Genomic DNA, 24,439 nt, shown 5'->3' with positions numbered 1-24,439 from the left:
ATTATCCAGCTGCAGTCAATGGATTCCACTCAACCAAAGACTGCAAAGAGTATTACAAATAAAAATCTGCCCTCAAAAGAATACAATGTGGAAGACAAAAAAATAGACATTTTTTTTTGTAAAACTCACTCTTTTGAGGCCTAATATGCTTTTTAAAAAAACAATCCATCCAAAACTTAAATTCTGCATCAGCAGTATCAAAGAGATTGCACCCTACATTTACGTTGTCGTATCCAACTTAATCACCTTAGAACCAAGGTTCTCTTTTCTTTTCTTTCTTTGGCTTGGCTTCGCAGATGAAGATTTATGGAGGGGTACGTCCACGTCTGCTGCGGGCTCGTTGGTGACTGACAAGTCCGATGCGGGACAGGCAGACACGGTTGCAGCGATTGCAAGGGAAAATTGGTTGGGTGGGGTTGGGTGTTGGGTTTTTCCTCCTTTGTCTTTTGTCAGTGAGGTGGACTCTGCGGTTTTCTTCAAAGGAGGGGAATCTTGCTTTATAATTCTTTTGAACCCAGAAGTTCAATCGATTTCCCCCCCCCCCCCAGCATTTATTGATCCCCTTTCCACCCCTTGGTATTTTTCAATCCCTTGAATAGTCCTGTCAATCCTTAGGGGGTCAATATTAACCACTTTGGAGACCCCTATTCTTATCTAATGCAAATCGCAGTGAGAGTGCAGGCTCAGGCCTTCCCGCCGAACTGTGAGGCACCAAGATGCACGGTTGGAGGCGATATCAGCCCACTGGCGGTGGTCAATGTGGCAGGCACCAAGAGATTTCTTTAAGCAGTCCTTGTACCTCTTCTTTGGTGCACCTCTGTCTCGGTGGCCAGTGGAGAGCTCGCCATATAACACGATCTTGGGAAGGCGCTGATGGAAGCGTTCTAGGAGGTGATGCCGGTAGAGGACCCATGATTCGGAACCGAACAGGAGCGTGGGTATGACAACGGCTCTGTACACGCTGATCTTTGTGTGTTTCTTCAGGTGGTTGTTTTTCCAGACTCTTTTGTGTAGTCTTCCAAAGGTGCTATTTGCCTTGGCGAGTCTGTTGTCTATCTCTTTGTCGATCCTTACATCAGATGAAATGGTGCAGCCGAGGTAGGTAAACTGGTCGACCATTTTGAGTTCAGTGTGCCCGATGGAGATGGTGGGGAGCTGGCTGATGGAAGACCTCAGTTTTCTTCAGGCTGACCTCCAGGCCAAACATTTTGGCAGTTTCCGCAAAACAGGACGTCATGCGCTAGAGAGCTGGCTCTGAATGGGCAACTAAAGCGGCATCGTCTGCAAAGAGTAGTTCTAATGCACAATGATAAGACCATAGCAAAAAGGACAAAAAAATCTGCTGAAAACCTAGACCATGTTCCTCCATCTGCCAATTCATTTCCTGCCTGTGGAAAGCAAGGAACTCAATGTTCCTTGTTTCCCATTTCCAAAGAAGTCTTCTGATCCATCCTTGAAAGTACTTAAAGACTGTAATACCTAGTTGAGATTATAATAGCACATACTGCATTATACAATACTGCAATCGAGATATTGATAAGATCTAAGATTTTGCACAGACTGTAAACCTGTAACCTAACAAATTTGCAAGATAGTCACTAGGGGCACAGGCAGGGTTTCTGGACAGGCCTATGCCTGCACTCTCACTGCCATTTGCATTAGATAAGAATAGGGGTCTCCAAAGTGGTTAATATTGACCCCCTAAGGATTGACAGGACTATCCAAGGGATTGAAAAATACCAAGGGGTGGAAAGGGGATCAATAAATGCTGGGGGGGGGGGGGGGGAAAATCGATTGAACTTCTGGGTTCAAAAGAATTATAAAGCAAGATTCCCCGCTTCTGCCGGGAGCCTGAGGTCCATGCTCCTGCCGGCACCCCGAGGACTACACTCCTGCCCAGCAGCCCAAGATTCCTGCACCTGTTATGAGCCCAAGTTCCCACTCCTGCCGTGAGCACGAGATTCCTGCTCCTGCCCGGGAGCCAGAGACAACTTCTTCCATGCAAACAGCTCCATACCAGATGTTGAGAATGGAGTTGCCATTGCCGATGCTGAAGACTTGGACCCAGTAACAAAGTTTGGGTTGTTCCTGGGAGCCCAGACAGCATGCTTATGCATGCAGTTTCCCTCACTAATGCATATGGAACCTGCACGTCTACTTAATTATTAATGTAGCTGCATTTATTTATTTATTTTTGTGCATGCCTGGGTGGTCTATAAGGGGTCAATGGTCTAAAAGGTTTGGAGACTGCTGGGTAAGAGACTGTATGGTGACTATGGCCATAATCAAATGAGGTGATATCCTAATGGCTTCTGGTAGTATTGGGATATATTGTAACTACCTGATGGGCATAATCCAAATCTCTGCTCCGATTACAATCCTTTCTGGTTTTGGTCACCTTACAAAAGAGCATCAGTTACCTTTGCCAGCATGTAAAAATAATAAATGACACATTGAATTAGAATACTGGTCTAAGAGTAGTAGCTTATATATATTTCAAGTAATATTAATTCCACTTGTCCAATACTAGTGGCTTCCAAGCACAGTGACAAATTTTGTGTTAGCATTTGAAATCATCAAATGTAAGTTAAGATCAATTTTAATCCTCTGTTCACTCAGTTTTTTTCCTTATTTTATTGCAGAAACCAGGACATTTATACAGAAGCTGCTGGATTTACTTCAGCGAATGGAAGAATTTATCCGCAGTAAAGTTGACTTTTCATTTTTCACACGGACTATCCCAAAATTCATGGAAGAAATGTTTCCTTCAAAACAGTATCTGTCAAAGCATGAGAAAGGTATACAATCAAATTATAGTATTTGATTTTTTTCGTTTTTAAAGTTAGCTTTAGGTGATAAAAACTTTGCATATTAAATTTGCATTTGAGCCATACTCTGTGTGATATTAATACTTTAATGAAATAATCATTGTCCATTGTTACATACCAGACCACAGTATTAGACACGCAAAATACCTGTTTTTCAGAGTTTTTGACCTAAATATTCTCCTTGAATTCACAGTCACTCCCTGTTCTTAACCATTTCCTATGTTCTCTATGAACCTAACTGCCCATAAATGCTTCATATCTAGGAAAAACATCAGAAAATCCAGGGATGACATGACAAAATCTGACTACTCTAATTCTGGTACAATCTATTGAATTACCCCTCAACAGCTAGAGGATTAAAGACTTGTTAGTCTCTGTCTTAAAGTAAATTATTTCATGCGAACTCATAGAGGTTCTTAGAGTTGCACAGTCGAGAAAACAGGCCCTTCGGCCCACGTCATACAAGTTGATCAAGATGCCTGTCTATGATAATCTCATTTGCTTGCTTTTGGCCAAAATCCCTCTGAACATTTGCTGTTCATCTGCCTGTCAAAATTTCTTTTAAATATATAATTGTACCTGCCTTTACCACCTCCGCTGGCAGCTCATTCAACACATCTGCCTGCTTCTGTGTTTGTTCCTCAGATGCCCTTTAATTTTTTTTCCCTCTCATCTAAAACCTATAATTATATTGCCCTTGTAAAGAGACTGTGACTGTCTGCTCATTTAACTCAATCCCCCCTGTCCCCCTACCAATCCAGGAAACCAGTTCTGTGAACCTTTTCTGCACCCTCAGTAGCCTAACCACATCCTTCCTGTCACACGACAATCAATATTCCAGTTGCAGCCTGCAGTGAACTGGAATTCACTGTCTGTGTATTGTTCAGATGACTGGCTCCTCCCTTGGTCCACCCTCCCTTACCCCAATATAAACCTTGGTTTTTCCTGCATTACCTCAGATTCACCTGAGATCTATTGTGCCTTCTGACCATTGATTGTAAGCGATTAAAAGAGAGTTTGTACTCCTCACTGGTCTCTGAGTGCAATCAGTCTCGTTACACAACCTAACCAGTGATTTGTACAACTGTGACATGAATTCCAACTTCTATACAGACATTTCATACAGATTTTTCACCGCTCTGTCAATCTGTGTTGTAACTTTCAGTGAATTATTTACTTGTATTATTCAATGACACTCCCGAGGGCCCTGCCATTCACTATGTATGTCTTGACCTGCTTTAACTTCCTATCACTGCCATGTTTGTCTACCAATGTTGTATGTTAATTTAAAATGTTCTTTTGTTCTCTGTATTCCAAATTGTTTACAGTCATTATCTGTTTACTGTTCTTTTATTTGTTTACACATTAATGCTGCGTACAGTTTATTTTTTGCACTACCAATTAGTGGAAATTCTGCCAATCCCATCAGGGTTGTATGTGATGTCATGTATGTACTCTGACAATAAACCTGAAATTTGAAATCTGAGAAAAGCTTTAACTAATCAGGAAAAGAGAGCACGTCCTCAGCATGCAAGTTGAATGTCGAAGGTGAACCGGTGCGGACTCGAAAGGCCAAGATGGCCTGTTTCCGCTCCGTAAATGGTTATATGGTTATATTGTAATGAGCTCAATCAAAGTAAGTCAGTCTTCAGCGAAGAGAGGATTTCTCAGAAGGGATGGCAAAAAGAAAAATGAAGATTCATACTTAGATTACATTTGTTTTTAACGGCAAAAACAATGAAAAACAGAATACCTTGAAAAGAAGGAGAATTAAGCCGTCAGTGCAAAAACATGAGCATTTTCCATGCAGTGGGTTGCTCTTCTCATGGACACCACTCAAAATACACAGACACTTTTTTGTTTATTTGCCTTATGGTCCACAGTTTTAAATTTATAATCGAACAATTCACATGTGATTAAAGTGTACATTCCAGATTTTATCAAGGTTATTTAAATATATTTTGGTTTGACCATGTAGAAATTACAGCAATTTTTATACATAGTCCCTTCATTTCAGGGCACCATAATGTTTGGGACATTTGGCTTTACAAGTGTTTATGAGCACTCAGGTATGTTTAATTGCTTCATTGGTGCAGGAATAAGAGAGCTAGGCTTGCTTCTAAGCTTTTGATCACCTTTGGAGTCTGTAGTTGCCATTTTTCAACATGAAGGTCAGAGTTATGCCAGTGAAAGTCAAATAAGCCATTATGAGGCTAAAGAAACAAGAATAAAACAGTAAGAGACATTGTCCAAACTTTAAGATTACTAAAATCGACAGCTTGGAACATCATTATGAAGAAAGAATGCAAAGGAACTTGTAGGTCAAGGAAGATCTCCACTACTGATGACAGAAGAATTCTCATCATAATGAAGAATAATCTCCAAATGTATGACCAACAGATCAGAAATACTCTTCAGGAGCAGGTGTGGATACGTCAATGACTACTATCTGTAGAAGACTTCATGAATAGAAATATAGAGGCTATACTGCAAGATGCAAACCACTAATTAGCCACAGAAACAGTTTGCCAAGAAGTATTTAAAAGAGCCTGAAAAATTCTGATAAAAGGTCCAATGGACAGATGAGACTAAGATTAACCTGTATCAAAGTGACGGCAAGAGCAAAGTGTAGAGGCGTAAAGGAACTGCCCAAGATCGGAAGCAAACCCCCTCATTTGTGAAACATGGTGGAGGGAGCGTTATTGACTGGGCATGTTTTGAATTGTTTAATTACAAATTTAAAACTGCAGAGCATGGGCATATAAAGGAAAAAAAGGGTCTGTAACATACTTTATGGAGGGCAGCGTAAATTGATGTAAACATGTCTAGTAGTATTGAAATCAATTTTCCATTGATGTGGTTTACCAGAAGTTAATTTCAGAAAATGTTCCTCATTTTCAGTCATTACTATTGAGCTTTTCATGGAACATTAACCACACACTTATTTCACCAGGCCATTCAGCATCAAGTGGTGTTGAGGGATCAGTGAGAATGAGTAAACATTATAAGGGAGCTCAAGTTTACTATTGCTAATAATAATACACACGTTGGCAATCATTTTTGTGAAATACAGATCAAAGCTACATTCCACAATAGATGATGCACCTACTGAGTTCCCAATGTGCTAAAAAAAACTCTGAATAGGAGTGAGCTTTTTAGTGTTGTGTCAACTTTTCATATGAGAACAGAATGGAAGTAACATTGAAACAAAACCATGATGCCTGCCATGTCTGAGTGATATTTTAAGTGACATGATGACAGGTCTTGTGGTTACACCACCCAATAAATCTGGCATTCAGTTATGAAATGTGGAGTTATAATGGAAATATGAGAAGCAACAAATTATGTTGTGAAAATAGCAGACAGAATTAGACATACCAGTACTCCAAGGAGCAATATACAGGAGAATATTGAAAGGTTATGCGATTGAGTAGGTTGCAGAAAAAAAAAACAAATTTACACCATATACAGTCAAGAAGTGGAATCTTTTTCAAAACAAGAATGGACACAACACCAATTTCAAAGATTTTTTGAGAACATGGAAGATTGCCGAGAGGTTAAATCTGAAAAAATTGGAAATAAGTGACATGCTCTATCCAGAAAAGGAAAAAGGAATGCAAATGTGTGATATTTGTCTAGCATACATTCTGTAGTGTAATACTGTTGGAGCAAAGGAAATAAATAAGATGCTCATGACTTAGCAGTGCTCTGTATTCCTGGTGTCAGCAAACATCAATAATTTAACCTAGATTATTTTAACTGGAAATAAATGATGCAAAATTTCTAACAACATCTTACCCACCATCTTAACCTTGGCTGCATTGGATGTAGAGATGGGGGATATGAATTTTACATTTCCAAAATGTGGTTGAAGATATCACAGAAAAGCAATTACAACAGATTCTGTAAATCTAAAAAAAAGCTGAATATGTTATAGATATTCAGGTGTTGGGAAATTTATCTGAGGATGGAGAAACAGATGTGTATAATCAGCCCATGATCTTTAATCCTTAATGATAACCCTCCAATGAAAGACCATCATTCTGACAATCAGCACCTGTTAACTGATCTGTTGAGTTTTTCCATTTGGAGAAGAAAAGGGTCCCAGTTTTCTCTTTGATTCAGTAAACTGTGGACAATCATTTTTATGGTGGTTATGAAGATTGCTTTAAAAGCACAATAAGGGCTTCCAATTTAATTGATTAATTAATTTATCCATATTATACAATTAAAAGAACAGATACAATCAGCTGCTCTGAAAGAAGGGAGACATGGACGGTCTCTGGACTCAGATTTAGGATTAAAAGCTCCACAGGATATCATCAACAGGTGAGCCAATCATGTTTCTCATACTCCCAAGTCACATTAGATTTACCTTTGTCAAGTGTGCTTATTGTTTATTGATTTACATTGATGTATGGAGGGATATGTGCTGTCTGTTTCCCAGTGCCTCTTTTCGTTGTGAACTTGTACTGTTCAAATCTATTCAACATGAAGTATCATTGTAGAGTCTGATGCTAAACATTAAAGGATTCAATTGATATGGGGATAGAGTGTGAAAATCTACCATAATATTTTGAATTTTACAACAGATTAAAGGGTTGTTTGCCCTCAACTACTCTTATTTTTCTATCTTATCTGTTGTCTGTACACATTCCCCATGTTGCAGGGTTTTGGGGAGCACAGAGCAAACCGTTGGATTTTTCCCCTTCCTTTCATGAGTCGCTATCAATTCCCTGTTGTATCCAGTGGAGATCAACTATGTTAATATTTTACTCAACCTGACCTTGTGGTTTGTTTCTCCCACATTCATCCAGATGAATCACCTTAAACACGGGTTGAAAGCATTCATTAGCCATTCAGACTCAGGAGAAGGTGAAGGGCAAACATCAATAGATGCTGGATTGTATGTCTGAGAACAAGTTAATTCAGTTGATTGGGGTGACACAGTGATTAGCGCAATGCCTTTACAGCAGCAGGGATTGGGACTGGGTTCGAATCTCACTCTGTCTCTGCATGGCTGCGTGAGTTTTCCCTGGGGGCTCTAGTTTCTTCCCATGTTCAAAATGTACCAGGGATGTAGGTTAATTGGGTGGCACGGACACGTGGGCCGAAATAGCCTGTTACCGTGCTGCATGTCTACATTTAAAATTTAAACCTGAGATCCGTACTTGGATGTCTGGTTTTTCTGGAACCTTGACACTTGGCTTTGACTTGTACCTTCATGACAGAAGAAAATATTTAAGCTTATTAATTGACTTAAAAGAAATATAAAGGTTGTTTTCTCAGTATAATAATGAGACTTTGCTTGTAACCACCTGATAACATAATGGTTGTTCTTGGATTTGTCTCATGAGGCAAGTCTAAAGCTCCAGATGGTACATTCAAGCCACATCAGGAAAACTTGGAAACTTAAATTAACACTGGAATAAAAAGGGTGACTATGAAATTTCCAATTATATTTAAAATAATCTGCTTCTCTACGATCTTTTGGGGAAAGAAATTTGCTATGTTCATCTAGTCTGCCAATTGGTTCTGACCAGTTTTCTAAAATGCTAGTGGTTAGGAATGAGTAAAAATGTTTTGTACTTTGGATGTTAAAAGTAATTTTTTTTTAAACTATTTTTAAAAAAAAAAACAAAACTTTGTAGCACACATCTTTTGTAAAACAGGTTTAGACACAATAATGTTTCCTATGCACAATTATTTCCCTGTGTCGCCTTTGTTTAGCAGTGATAATATTGAAAAATAACTATTACATATAACTCATTTGCATGAATTTCTCTCTTTTCAAGAGGTGTAGAAATGAGACCAATTGAGGCTGAAACCTTGTTCAAAGATATTGGTCCAGATTTGGACAGTTGGATCAATTATTTAAATGAGATCACTGTAAACACTCAACCTATAAATTTCAGTGCTGAAGAAAATGAAGAGAAAACCATGGTCCAAAAAGAAAGACAATTTTTGTTTCAGGTATAGTATGCAGGCATTTCACAATTGCAAGCTAGGGTGTCCTAAGGAGGACATGGTCATGGGTTACCATATATTACTGTCTATCAAAAATGTATCTAATATGTGGTAACCTATGACCATGTCCTTCTTGGGAATAGCCACCCTTAAAAAAAAAACAAGTAATGACTACAGAGTGCAGATACGGGCCTGGCAACAGCATTCAAACCAGGAATTATTGTACAGAACAAGGCCAAACAATCCAATGTGCAAATGTCAGACCAGACTTTTAACTGGAACTGTCCATTCTAACCCCTCTCCCTTTACCTTTCCCTGCATCATATTGCCTTATTTCAAAATATTTATTGAGCCCCCTTTCAAGTGATGTGTCATAGTTCTATGTATAATGTATAAGGCAATAAACTCATTGTTATATGGCTTATCAGCTATGATGTTGTAACAATGCACTTTTGAAATCACACTAATCAAGTCTATGAAATATTTCTCCAATGTAAACAATCTGATAAATTATAATTTGCATCCAGAGGTCTGGTCAAATCAAATCCTAATTTAGGAGTTGGAAAATTAAATCCAAGCCATCAAAATTACTTTGGAAAAAGATAGCATTAGTAATGGTGACCCTGATACTACTAGATTGTTGTAAAAACCCATTAAATTCAAGAAACCCATAAATGAAATGCTTACTATAAAGTTGACTCCAGACCCACCCATGAGCAAGCCAAAAGGTTCAAGAGCCAATTAAAAATGCGCAGTTAATGCCTTTACAGATGACTTCCACATCCTAACAACCTATAAGAAAAGGAATTAGCCAGTAACTCTTTATCCAGGACTGCAAACTATCCTCTTTCAAATTCCCTTTTAAAGGCATTGATTGATTCTGTTTGCACCAACTCCACAGGCAATGAATTTCAGCTCCTGACTACTCTATCTAAAAACTCTTCACAACATTTCTTGCATATTTTGCCCAAAATTTAAATCTTTGCCCTTTATCCTTTGACTATTAGCTAGTGAGAACATCCTGCTTTGGAATCACTTCAATTCGCTGTCATTTCTCTTCAAAACTGTTTGTAAATGCTCCATTTCAGCTCCATTTCAGCTAACTAATTGTTACTTATCAATTAGTATTCTTAATTAGTGTCACAAAAGTGCTTATTATTCTTAACCTTTTCATAGTGACCTTTATAATCTTGCAAAATTACATTTACAATTTTTAATTTCTATGTTAGAATATGAAAAAAGATGTTTCAGTCAGAATAAGGAATATCATATGCTCTTCAATATGAATTTACTATTTTGGGATAATTCAAGCAGGCATATTCATTAAGCACAGCAGTTGTTCATGTAAGTCAGAAACAATGTTAAGCATGTTCCAATGTTTTATTTTTAGAGTTCCAAAGATGAACTGGAATCACTGAAAACACAACTTCATGCTCTGGTAAGAGGCTTGAGGTCTGAGCCTGAAGTTGATCAGCTTCTTGACCATCTGCTGAAGATATCACATGAAGCAGAAAGATTGTCCTTGGCATCTTCAGAACACAATGGTACATTTAAAAATCTTTCACAAGTGTTTGCAAGTCAGTTTCTTATTTTCTATTCCATTCTATGAATACTGATGAATTGTAACATTTCCTCTATTTAGCAAACACAAAAAATTGGAAATATTTTGATCTGCTTTACTATTAGGCAAGAGAAAATATGTTTTAGGAGTAAGAAATGAATGACCAATGCCTTCCATTCCAGGTTAAACAGATTGTTATTGCAGAACAGTGATCCTGTATCCTGGTGGTAGACTGAATGGAATGCAATAAAATCAACATATCTGCTTAACTTAAATTGATTCTCATTTGACTGAGAATAAAAACTGCTTTCTCATTCTGCAGAAGATTTAGTTCAATGTCCTCATCCTCTCTAGCAACAGCACTGTGGGATGGTTTTCTTGGAAGTGAAACTTCTATCCACATTTTAAACAACTGCGCAACATACATCAAGTAGAATAATCATCACCTCTTTTGCCTCCAGATTGGAGAAGGAGAAAGAGTAGAGGAAAGTCTTTTTTTTAAATTAAACCTTTGGATTCCGTGTCCATGTTTTCAGGGGCTACCAACAAGCGCATTACTCCATATCTCTGTTTTCAGGGACTACCAACAAGCATATTTACTCTGTGTTCCTGTTTTCTGGGACTGACTTTATACCCAACCATAATACTGCTGTTCATACTGTAGTTTACCCATGGACCCAGTCCAGAGTAGATTATGAAAGGTTAAAAATGGCCAGAGTCCAAAGGGTTAAAATGGATTTGTTTGCTGAAATTATGGCTTGTGGGCTGGAAGGAGCTATTAACATGCTGTAACTCTCAATTAAATTTAAAAATTAAATCAAAATATTATTGCTTCTGAGTTGATATTGGAGAATGCTTATAAAATAATTCTCTTTTAAAACAATTATTTTTAATAGGATTAAACTCATCAAAGATTAATTTGAGAATGAAGAAAAGGGATGTTTCCAGTATTCTGCAAGAGTCTGGAAACTTTCTGAAAACAAATGGTGAGTTGTTAAGTCATATACAATTAAATAAATCTTAGTATATTTTGAAAGAGATTGTTGCTGAAGGAGGATTGGCATTCAAGATGAAAACAAAGCAGATGGATGCACCTCAAAGAAAGGGAATATATATAACTTGAGTAAGCCTCTACATTGAGGAATGATAATGTGATCAACATTTAAAATGTAGAAAGACTGAAATATTTTTGAAACTTGGTATTCTTGAAAATAATTCCCAAGCCAGTGCAGTTCTGCTGAACTATACTTGGGCCGCACCAACACTAGAAAGCGCAAAAAGCTGCACTCTCGTTCAGGTTGAATATCGTAATCTGTCCTCCTGGGTGGCTCTTTGTTCTGGTTAATAAAAGGAATACGATCACGACATTTAGCATCCTGAAATCAACACAGAAGCAAGCTCCAACTGCACCAGCCATATCAATGCCACACAACCTGAAGTAGATCAATGGTTTGGCTGAAGACCCGAGAACGCTGTTTCATTGGGTTGTATTTGTGCAATCAGATGACAATAAACTTGACTTGACCTGAAGTACTATTTTGTTCCTTTCCCATCATGTATCATTTTGTTAAGAATGACACCAGGTCATTTGAAAAACACTTTATCTTGTTTAGCGTTGAGATAATTACACATTTAGATGGTACTTGGGTAAACACAAAAGGAAAAAGAAGTTTTTAAAAAAAAAAACAAAACTTTAGACGAATCAGGATCAGAGAGTCTCATGAAGCATGGGTTGGGTAGAATAGGCAGTTGGGCCAGCTGGTAGGATGATCAGGCTGAGCTTAGAACCAAGGTAGGAGATGCACCAAGTGCTGTTCTTTGCTGAAGTTCTACCTTTCCCAGGTTTGGCAAAGGATGGGCCTAGTCTCATTGCCACACAAGGTCCCAGTCAATTGGACGTCGCCACATTGCCTATCCTTTGTGGAAAAGCTTTCCCAGACAAACACTTTTGTCGTGAATCAGGCAGTGGTCAGCACAGAGCATCCTGCAGATATTGAAGGACGAGGACTCGATGGTACCATGAATGGCTCCCTGATCAGACTGTCCAGGTCATCAGGTAGAATGCTTAATTGCTAGTGCTCTCTAACAAGCACCAAAACCTGGCCTGGCTGGTGGTAAGGGAAGCTTCTTCCTGTACAATCAGCATATAACCCCCAGTGCACATTGCCCTCAAGACAACTGCGAAGGGGAGGGGATAGTTGCTTACCTCGTTGCAGACTGTGGATTTGCTAAGTGTGTGGAGAAGGATGCATGGATCCTTGTTGCAGTTCATCCCCAGCAGGAATGTTACGGAGGACTCTATGATTATGGGCTGGTCCTGGGGACACGTGCAGAGGCAGGTATCAACTCCGTGAAAGACGCTCTTTGGTCTACCCAAATCTTGTAGGTCTTCCAGCAAAATGAGATGTGAGTGAGGGATTGCTGCTAATTAGCACATTCCAGGATTACGTGCCAAGCGAGGCCCTGAAACTTGGTGGAGCCAAGCAAGGGGTTTGTGGGGAAGAACCACAATCTAAGGTCCTTCTGTTACCAGGCTCTGAGGGGCTGTGACCAATGGAAAAACCCCCTCAAAGCAGGGAGTTATCCCAGGGAATCACTTTAGTGGCTCTGGTGCTATGTAGTAAAGCAAATGGGTAACACTACAATATTCCATAACAAAGGTATCTAATGTTATATATTGCACTGTTTTCCTTTGTACGGTAAAACCTCGTTACCTGCCACCTATGGGGATTAGTAGATGCTGAATAAGTGAATTTGCTGGTTATTTGAGATTGTGTGTTGCATGGTTTGTGAATTAACCACTTTTTAAATCCATGATATTTTTGCCAGTTGCTTGAGCCTGCTGATGGCTTGAATTCTGGATAATGAAGGTTTTACTGTATATAATTTTATTGGGAATAAAGTACATTTTTGGAATAAAAATACTGGTGTGTTTGAATACTTATTTACTGTAGTCCTTTGCAACCAGCTTGCTGACCACCAATACCTATCCTTTTATTAAAATAGTTCTCCGAGACTGGTATTAATATTCTCTATCCATCTTTTAAATCGATCATTTGTTTGGGAATTAATATTCAAGTCTGTAGCATCACAAATGCCAAATTCAAAGTAACAACGTGTAGGTGGATTGAGCAGCACCAGTGGGAGATAAAGAATTGCTTACATTTAGGTTAAGAGCCCTTCATCAAGACTGAGAGTGCAAAGGGGATTTAAATTTTAATTAAAAAAAAATATATATATATATATTTACAACACAGTAAAAGCCAATTCTGGCCATTTAAATCTAGGCTTCCCAATTAACCAACAACCCTGTATGTCTTTGAAGAGCAAAAGGAAACCAGAGCATCAGGAGGAAACCTATAATGACACAGAGAGAACGTACAAACTCCTTACAGACAGTGCCGAATTCAAACCCGGGTCACTGGTGGTATAATAGTTTTGCACTAATTGTTACGCTAACCAGGCCGCTAACCAGAATAGAGCAAATATAATGTGGACAGGATGGAAGGCATTGGACAGGGTAGGGGCGTAGACACAGAGGCAGATTGGCAGGTACCTGTCAGGGGGAAGAAGGGGCGAGAAAAAGGGGTAAGGGGCAAAATGAGTCAAACAGGGCCAGCAAATTGATAATTTAATTTAGAGATACAGGCCCTTTGTGTCCATGAACCCATGCTGCCCAAATGCATCCGCAAGACCAAGAAAGACCAAGGCTGCCAGAGCTAGAATCTGCTGAGAGGTGATGATAGTGGTATAATGAGGGGTGTTGAGGAAGAACTGCTTGAGAAGGACAAATGGGACCAGAACGACCTGGAGGGGAGGGAGTATGGGGAAAAATCTGGGGGAACTATGGATGGAAGCAGATGGAACCAGATAGGCAGGGAAGTGAGAATGATTGTGGGTATAGAAAGAGATAAAAATAGGGTGGAGGGAAAGGGGAAAGAATAGAAGTAGCTGGGAGAAGAGAGAAGAGAAACTGGAAAATCCAACATTCATTACTCTAGATTCCAGCATCTGCAGTCTCCTGGTGACTCCAGAAATAATCTCTTGCTGAAAACATTGTTTCTCTGTTTAGGTTGTCAGAATGTAAATGAATCATTGCTGAACATTACCTTGTTGATTAACGAATGTAAATGGATTCTGGATATACCAAAGGAGGAATTGTCCATGAACTTTAAAGAGGTATGTACCATTAAAATATCTTAATACAGGTAAATTTTAAAAAAACTCAGAAAATGTTTTCAAGACATCCATCTTTTGAAAATTAGAAACTGATAAATTTGTGATCTGTTCCTGTCAACCCTGATCAAGGCTTGCCACAGTTCTTTGGAATGGAGTATACTAATATTGGGGACAAGAAATGCAAATCCATTTGTAGTGGATCAAATGAATGCCGTACACATTTGGTCCAGAATTACTGGTGATCCAGTCAGAAGAAATTCCAGTGCTAGTTTTATTATTCTTGGGAAACAGAATTGGACAATCTGGGGCTAATAAAGAAATCTGCAGATGCTGGGGTCTTGTACAGAACAGAAAACTGCTGGAGTATCTCAGTAGGTCATGCAGCTTCCATGGAAAGCAAAAGGCAGTTGACATTTCAGACCTAAGTCCTTCTCAGGTGTGCAGACACTGAATAAGATGGTGGGGGTAAGGGGGAGGAGCACAGGCTAACCATCTGGTTGGACAAATTGGGCTTTGGTCAAATCAAGACCCTTTCTGAGAATGGGCATCCCTGGTGTGGAAACAGTGATCATCTCTCTTTCTGTTCTACACTGCAATCTGTAAAACATGTCCTGTATAGTGCCTTAGTTAATGTGCCCAGCAGAATAGTGTTGGATGGGAATGTTTGGCTTTGCTGTCTATTCATCCACAATGCCACCGAGGCACAGTTCATAAAATTCTTTGAATCAAAGGATTTGGGGTTTGGACTTGTTCCAGAGATATGATCACAAAAATCTACCCTGACATGCTTGTGAAGGGTAGAACAATGTGTGGCCCTGCTATTACCTTATAATCTGATGTCCAGTTAGTCTTTTCTCTGATGCAATACAGAGGTACATGATGTTATTTTTCAGAGGAGCATATATCATATGGTGTTTAAAGAAACTTTTGCTCTATTCCAATTCATAGCTACCTTTCCTTTAGTAAATTTATGACCACACTTCCAAAATATGTCATTGACTGTGAAGAATTTTGGGAAGTTAAAGAATATGAAGGCTGAAAAATAGATGCTTTTGTTTTTGTAACAATCATACAGTCTTTCCTCTGCTTTCTCAAGGAAATCCAATATTCTTAATATCTCCATCAGTGGTTTCCATCTTTTCTTTCTCTGCCAGTTTATGACTGAATGTTTATTGTGCAAATTGTTCTGCGCTTTTTGTGTTCAAAGAGCATTAACTTTGTGTATCATTTCTCCAATTCAAGCATAGATTTCAAATTACTATAGAGAAAATTATAGTTGTCCCGTATACTCTACTAGCTACTATGTGCATTTCTGTTGAATGGTACTTGATTTAATATGATTTTGCTTGTGTTCAGGTATTGGTGGACATGGCTTCCAAGAATGAGAAAGGACTATTTCAAGCACGTGTAAAAACTACAGTTGGAGGTCGGCCTGCAACCTTTAACAGTCTGGTTGGATTGGAGAATGACTCCTTTTATAGGAGTATGCCACAGATTATTGCTCTAGCTCTCGATACTTTAAAAACATAGGGTGGTACCCTGAGAGCGGTATTTGAAACATTTGTTCCTTTAGCTTTGGATGTCTTGCTAACAGACCAATCCTGTAAAAATGTAGGGAAAATCAATTGTAGGAACATCTATATAATTATTTCCACTTAGACTGAAAAAAATAAATCATCTGGCAAAACATTTTATATAACGAGTTAGCTATTGAAATGAGGTGAATCAAAGATCAGAAAACAACCTGAGAAATACTTTAGAAGTTGCTGGAGGTACTGACTAACTCCAGGAGGAAAATCAGTTATGTTCATGGTCAAATATGAAGATTGAAATGGGTCACTTCAAAAGCCAACCATCCCTGGCATAGAGTTGAGTGACCAGATGCTCTTCATGTCCAGCCCCCTCTCTTCCGTGCTCCATTGCTGGAATCGTGCTGTTACCTGACCTTGCTTATCCCTGACTTCCACTGTTCAATCCACAAGAGATGAAATCAGAAAAGAGCTGATCAGGAAACAGAAGAGAGCCAGCAGCTCTCAATGGAACCAAGAGCTAAACTAAATATTCTGACACCTATGGAGATTGGCAGTTGCCGAGTAAATGAATTTCCCGGTTGCTTGAGAGTGCATGTTGCATGAATGGGAAACTAATGGCAAAGTGTGCCAATTTTAAACTTCTGTATTTTCTACCCATTTATTTTCCGTGATTTTTTTTTTATTTTGCAGGTTGCTTGAGGCTGCCAGTTGCTTAAATTTCACATAACAGAGATTTTACTCTACAATGTGGTCCTTTATCTTCCAAATCTCATGTTAGTATAAATGTTGGAAATGATATCAGATCTCATTAAAAAGAGGCTAAGGTAAAATTGTCATCTCAAGATGCTTGGAATAAATTGTATTTGTCAGACACACCGGAAAGAATTGTTGAAAATGAACCAATTAATAAGCCACAAAACATGAATAGTATTTTTTTTTGCCTGAACTAGTCTTTATGTTTTCAGTTGTAGTTAAAGATTCCATCTCCTGGAGTTAAGAAACTCCCTGCCAGCATGCCAAGCAAATGTGTCCATGGGAAGATTTCCAGCATCTGTCTGTGAATTAAAGAAATATTTGAGAAAAAAAATATTTCTAAGAAGAACCTTGGTTTCCAGGGAAATAAGTTGTTGTGGTACATTTCCAAAATGATGACTCATTTCTACTCAGTAGAAAAACTTTAATTCCTGAGTAGAAATTCCAGCTGTTGACTCAAACTGGTGAAGAAATTCAAACATCATAAAATTGTAATATTTACTTTGGGTATGCATTCTAACATTATCGATCAGTCCACAAATATGTTGTAAATATCATGTAAAATATAGTAAAATTTTATTTTTTTAATGCATATAATATTTCCACTGCATAATGTTGCATTGATGAGGTTTAATGTTAATACCCAAAACATATTTTAGGACAGAATTTGTGTTGTATCACACATCTGTCTCAGGCAGAGTTCAGATAGAATAATACAAAATTCATTCAATGTAAAGGACGCTAATTGTCCTCTCTGTGATGGAAAGTGAAAGGTGATTTACTGACCATTAATACCTCGATAACAAGCATAAGATTCCTGTAACCATACACAGTCAGTCTCCTGGAGTAAGTCACAAAAATCTGTTGACACTGTGGATGAGGTAAAAACACAAAATGCTGGAGAAGCTCAGCAGGTCAAACAGGGTCCTTTATGTTGCAAATGCAAAGATACAGAACCGATGTTTTGGGCTTGAGCCCTTCATCAAGGTAGGAGAAAATGCCGGCAATCATCTGAACGAAAGAGTAAGGGGAGAACCCTCTCCCCATCAATTCTGTTGTCTCCTCTACCTATTATCTCCTGCCTTTGCCACTCCCTCCCCTTACTCCAGATGGCATTAATGTTGATTAAACCTCCCCCTCTATCCCTCTGTCACTTTCCCTCTAGCTCCCCAGCTATCAGAAAACTGCCCTCTTGCCCTATCACCTCAGCTTTTTTTCTCCTCTACCTGTATCTACCTCTTACCTGTTAGCTTATGCTCCCCCCACCCTTTCTCCTTTGTCTCCTCTCCTCCTACCTTTCCTACCTTTTCATTCAGGCACCTGCATTTTTTTTTTGCTTATACTGTAATTTGATGAAGGGCCCAGGCCCAAACGTTGGTTACCCTTTACTTTCTATGGATGCTGCACGACCTGCTAAGTTTCTCCAGCACATGCGCGTATTTCACTTGACTCCAGTATCTCCAGACTTTCTCGTAAAACTTCTGATGATGGAATCTGAAAAAAATACAGAAATGTTGTGCACTCGCTTCCAATGAAGGGTCTAAACCCCTAAGGTAAAATGACTTCTTGTTCCAGAGAAGATGCTTGACTGATTGGTTTCTTCCAGCATTTCTGTTTTTGCTTGGGTATCCATTATATTTCTTGTAAACTACAGGTTCTGATTTGGTTTGATCTAACCATGATTACTTCTAGTATCATACATCTATGATTCGCTCACTCATCAATGTCTGAGAGAGAGCTTGTAGAAGTACTTAAAAAAGATTTATGGAATTTTTAAGAGCAATTTTTTTAATGATATGTGTGTGAAAAAGTGTACGTGTGTATATATCGATATATATCGATATATATATCGATATATATCGATAGATATAGATATTATATATATTGTACATATTTGATATTTTAGTGAATTGAGTGCAAGGTGACATAATGCACTGCTGCTATGACTTAACACAGAAATGTTAACTTATTTATTATTTGTTCATTGTGTAACATGCAGTATCTTTTCATTTGTTGCTTAAAGATATAACTACTGAAAATAAAGCTGTTAGTTAACCACATTTATTTTTATTTGATAACTGCTGACATTATTATTCACCAAGATCAAATATCATTTTTCGTTAAAAATGGCACTAGTTCTTTCTCTGTGACGCAGCTGTCAACAAATTAGTTTTAAGATGCTACTGGAGGACTTGGTGAGTGTGCGCTGATTAAGAATTGGGGTTGAAAAAGACTTGCGAAAAAGTCATACAGCGCAGATACAGGTTCTTTGGTCCATCGAGTTCCTGCCAACCCTGTCAACTGTCCACACTAATAAAGGAAGTCAGGCTTTTGTGAAGAAAAGACACTGGATCATTCTGCACATAATCTTAGAAGAATTGGAGGATTTGTCTTGGGGGGGGGGAAGAATATTAATAGGTAGAGGTGAAGATGGAACTGGTATTAGACGAGACTAATTGTGGAATAAAATTTAAGATCAGAATGAATGCCAGAAGTGAGAGGCTGTGAGATGATGTGAAGAAGTCGGACAGAAATTAACTCTGACAGTGAAAAACAATATTGTGTATTTTATTTAAACAGAAAATCATGAATCCCTACTCATGTACATATTGCATGAAATATTTAAGATGTGGCCACACAGATTTGGAAGGGTTTATATTTTGGTGATAAGTGTCTTTAAGTGCTGGGTAAATATAGAGTGTGAGCCAAAAATAACTCGTGTATCAACTACTTTATATTTTTAAACACAAACATTCATAGACACAGGAGTGAGATACGAAGTTGAACTGCAGTTGCAGTAACACCTGATCAGTCATTATTTTTTCAAAATGGTGAAAGTTCAATCTGACAAAAATCAGAAACGACAAAAAAGGTTTAACTTGATGTACCCTTTATTTTACCTTTGATAGTCTTGCTGTAAAAGAACATTTTAAATAAGATCTGTCAATCCAGTATCTGCAATTCATTGCCATTGCATTCATGTTGCTAATCGTCTAGTTCTCGATTCCATAACAGAATGCACAAATATTGAAAAGGACTTGTCTTTTATAAGCATAGAACAATACAGCACAGTATAGGTCCTTCAGCCCCCGATGTTGTGCCGACTCATCTATTCCTTTCATTTAAAAAAAACCCCTCCCTACCCCATAACCCTCTGTTTTTCTTTCATCCATGTGTCTGTCTAAGAGTCTCTTAAATGCCTCCAATGTTTCTGCTTCCACCGTCATCCCCGGCAAGAAATTCCAGCCACCCACAACACTCTGTATTTTTAAAAAAATATCCTTGATGTCTCCCCTAAACTTCCCTCCCTTAACATTAAATTGCATCTTGTTTTTGTTTGTTTTAATATGCAATGCTCTGTTGCAACTTGCTGGCTATTCCTAGCTTTTTCAGATGCGAAATCACTAGCGTGCAGTGATTACAGTACTGTCTGGATCTCCTGTCTTCACACTGTCAAACACTGAAGGCCTAGACCTGTTGACACAAGTTCACGCTTGAAAACATTTAAGGACTGGATTCTTGCCCCGATCAGATGATTTAAAAAAAATTAATCCTTATATGTCTTAAATGTGTGATCTTTTATTCTCAAACCCACCTCTTTATTTTAAGTTAACCAAACTGGGAAAATTATCTTCTCAGCATTCATATTGACATTCCTCTCAATCATATATAATTCAAATAGGATTATCTTTTGTTGCTCTAAACTCCAATAGGTACAGGCCCCATGATCATTACCTCTTCACCTCAGGAGTGAACCTTCTCTGCTCTGTCTTAAACATGGAGATCAAAAATGCTTCAGTGGTCAACACTTCACAACTTTTATACTCTATGCCTCTTGCAATAAAGACCATTGAGGACTTTGCTTCCACAAACTACAGCAATGGAGCTTTGAGCACTGATTCTGGATGAGGTAAAAGTAGTGTAAGGAGGTGCAGGCAGTGTTTCCTCATGTGGGGACCAGGCCAGCAAGATCCAGCCTGGAATAAACTAGATATAGTTTCAATAAAGCTTAAAAGTGTCAAGACTGAAGAATTATGCTACTATTAATTTCAACATTTCATCCTGTGCAGCTGTTCCCACTTGAATTTTGGGTCAAATTACGTAGCCTGAGCAAAACTCCCTTTACATAAACCAGAGTCAGACATTAGTTAAATGTTATTCAAAAAAGAACCTTAACAATATTTTTGCTTTATCTAATTATGTTTAATATTTTTCATTGAAATTCAAATTTTTAAAATTATTTTCAATGGGTTTCAAAGTGATCATCTAACTCAATTGCTTAAATGATGTCATATAATGTACCAGTTATTGTAAGTCTCTTGAATATAAGCATCTAGTTGAACATCAGAAGGTGTGAGACTCCAACATATTGAAGTAATTAAGTGGATTCCTGATGTAGCAGCTAATTATAATTCACCTCTATGTGAGAAAAAAATCTTGATGAATACCTGAAGAAAATTGGAGTAAGTGGTCCATCAACAGGTTGAATGAATGGTTGGGAACCTCTTAATTCAAAGAATGACTGTTGATACAGCATTGTACAAAACTTTTTTTGACAGAGCTGAGCCTGATTTTCGTCATTAAAAAGTAGGATATTATTTTACATTTGGATGTTCACCAATATAAAACATTACTTTCATGGACAGAGCAATTGTTAACTTGTGTAAAATGACAGTGGCAAATATGTTGGATATCTAAACAGATTCAGTAGAAATATAGTTTAAAAAATCATTTAGCACTGAGCTGTGTGAGCATCACATTTTTAAATTGATATATGGAGATGGTTCCCTTATTAAATTTCACTTACGATTGCAGAAATACAATCCATCTTAGTGCCCAATGATAGGATCTTTTAATTCCAGGACAAAGGTAAAATAGAACATCATTCAGCCACAGAATTAATATAAATATTATGTTAAATAAGATAGCAGGCTAAATGTTCACAAAGCAGGTCATTTCCCCATTTAATTTATCCATTTAAAAATAATATCCTGACTCAATCACAATTGTCTCTTAAATTTCAGTCTTTCATCTGTTTGACATTGCAGAGTGCATACTATAAAATGATATTATTCACTACATAGGCTTGCCATGCAGTCTGTAATCCTGTAAAGGCTTTTTGAAATGGGAAACCATTCCAGTTCCTCTGCTATTTCCCTATTTTCCAACTTAAGATACCATACAATTTATTTTTGGAAGTTACAACTGGACCTGCTTTCAGGTAGTGAATCATAACTATTTGCTGTGTAAAAAGTAAAACAAAATCTTAGCCATATAACAGGTATGACCAATAGGTGACTAATAGCTTGGTCAAAGAGCTAGGATTTAAGAAAGGTAATCAGGAAAGCAGTTTCTGATCTTACAGCATAGGAAACTAATGATGTGATTGAAGAGAACTAAAAGTGCTTTGATCGTATCAAGGTGGATAAATCTCCAGGTCCAGATCAGGTGCATCCCAGGCATTGTGGGAAAGCAAGAAGAAAATTGTTGGGGCCTTGACAAGACGCTTTTAAGTTATTGTTGAGGATAGGAGTAGTTCCAGGGGATGGGAGCATGGCAAATGTGATGAGATCTCTGTGGTGGTACACCACTGGCCTACTGCAGGGAGCAACCTCTGTACCTTCAGGAGTGTAAGGGGACAGGACAACACCTAGCCGGCTGTCAATCAGTCGGCCTGAATGGATCAAGCCCCACCTGGTCGGGTGTCAATCACCCTCCGGGATATAAGCCTGCGCTGGCCTCCCGAGGCCTCACTCAGAGTTGCTGCAGCCACAGCCAGCCTGGCTCTGTGGAGGTCTTTGTGGATTAAAGCCTGTTGTACAGTCTTTATCTATGTGTATGTCTGATTCAGGCTAACAGTGCACTACAATCTCCCAGTTTGTGCCCTGTATCTCTGACATAGAGTAGACTACAAAGGGAGCACCAGAAGCAATAAATGTCTCCTGCAGATTAACGTGGTGTTGTTTCACTTGGAAGGACTGTTTGGGGAGCCTAAATTGTGGTGAGGAAGGAGGATTGTTTGGGGCCCCTGAATGGAGAAAACCTCTACATCAAATAGGCTGGACACAGACTGGGAGATCTCTTCATTGAGCACCTCAGTTCTGTCTGCTGCAAAAGTGGGGATCTCCCACTGGCCATCCATTTCAATTCCCACCCCATTCTCTTGCCAACATGTCTATCCATGGTCTCATGTGCTGCCAGACTAAGACCACCTGCACATTGGAGGTACAACAACTTGTATTCCATCTAGGCACCCTCCAATCAGTTGGCATGATCATCAACTTCTCCAGTTTCCATTAGCCCCCTTACCCCCATCTATCCCCATGTCTCCTCTCCTCTGATTTATCTCTCTCACTTTCCCATTCCCCTCTGTCTCCTTTCCCTCACTGCACTCACAGAGCCAATCTCCCCCTCCCCTCATCAATTCTCACCTCTCATCTCTACTCTCATCTCCATATCCAATTAATATCTTTTGTCTGTTTGTCTGGGCTCCTCTCCCTGCTCTTTCTTTATTTCTCCCCAGCCTTTTAATTCAGGCCTGAAATATCAGCTACCTCCTATGGATGCTGCGAGACCTGCTGAGTTCCTACAGCATTTCTGTGTTTTTAATACATTTGCAGACTTTCGTGTTTCACTTGCAATGGAATAAAGATCAGACTAGGAACTGAGCTGAGGAATGGCAGATGCAGTTTGAATTGGAGAAGTGTGACGTGCTACAATTGGGTAAATCTGTTAACAGTAGTGTCTATAAAAAAAGTGATATGGAATAGCGGGACCTTGGGGACAGGTCCATAGTAGTGAAGAGAGCTTTTGCGATGTTTGCCTTCATTGGTCAGGGTATTGAATACATGTGTTTGGACATTGTGCTGAAGTTATACAATATATTAGTGAGACCACACTTGGAACATTGTGGATAGTTTTGGTTGCCTAGCTACAGAAAGGATTTTTTTTAAGTTGGAAAGGGTGCAGAAGAGACTTACGTAGTTGTTGCTAGGATTAAGAAAGTTGAGTTATCATGAAAGACTGTAAAAACTAGTCCTGTTTTCCTGGGGAGAGGAGGGATCGGGGAGTGGGAGTGGGGATCTGGGGAGGGGAGAGTGAGGAAGCTGGGGAGCTGTAGAGGGCAGTTGGAAGCTGGAGTTGGGAGAGGGGAGAGGGAATTTTATTGAGCTTTATAAAGTCATGAGGGCATAGATAAAGTGAATAGTGAATGTCTGCTTCCTCGCCTCGGTGAATCTGAGACAAGGGAACATTAATATAAAGTGAGGTGGTGGGATTTGGGATATGAGGGGACAGTTCTTCATTCAGAGGGTTGGTGGGGGGTGGGGCATTTGGAAAGAGCTACCAGACAAAGTAGTGGAGGCAGTTACATTAGCTTCCTTTAGGATAAGGGTAGCACAGTTACCGTAGCAGTTAATCCAATGCTATTACAGCGCCAGTGATCCGTACTGGGGTTCAAATCCTGTGCTGTCTGTAAGAAGCAGTTTATGTGTTCTCACCATATCTGCATGGGTTTCCTTCCACCCTTTGAAACGCACCGGGGGGATTGTAGGTCAATTGGGTGTAATTGGGTGGCACGGGCTCATGGGCCGAAAGGGCCTTTACCAAGCAGTAGGTCT

The 24,439-nt window shown here is 38.9% G+C and overlaps 1 protein-coding gene across 1 annotated transcript in view; it reads left to right on the top strand.

Annotated features, from left to right (window-relative positions):
* Positions 1 to 16,156, top strand: part of prss56 (serine protease 56) — a 40,583-nt gene extending 24,427 nt beyond the window's left edge. Inside the window, exons 11-17 of the mRNA XM_069899105.1 lie at positions 2,643 to 2,798; positions 7,064 to 7,157; positions 8,624 to 8,801; positions 10,186 to 10,372; positions 11,253 to 11,342; positions 14,429 to 14,535; positions 15,892 to 16,156. Coding sequence (XP_069755206.1) covers positions 2,643 to 2,798; positions 7,064 to 7,157; positions 8,624 to 8,801; positions 10,186 to 10,372; positions 11,253 to 11,342; positions 14,429 to 14,535; positions 15,892 to 16,065 — 986 coding nt within the window. The 3' untranslated portion in view covers positions 16,066 to 16,156. The remainder of the gene's footprint in view (positions 1 to 2,642; positions 2,799 to 7,063; positions 7,158 to 8,623; positions 8,802 to 10,185; positions 10,373 to 11,252; positions 11,343 to 14,428; positions 14,536 to 15,891) is intronic.
* Positions 16,157 to 24,439: the final 8,283 nt, after the last annotated feature.

The sequence above is a fragment of the Narcine bancroftii genome, chromosome 9 (genome assembly GCF_036971445.1).
Source record: "Narcine bancroftii isolate sNarBan1 chromosome 9, sNarBan1.hap1, whole genome shotgun sequence".
NCBI lineage: Eukaryota > Metazoa > Chordata > Chondrichthyes > Torpediniformes > Narcinidae > Narcine > Narcine bancroftii.
Note: the sequence above shows the minus strand (reverse complement) of the source record. Positions and strands in the feature narration are given on the sequence as shown.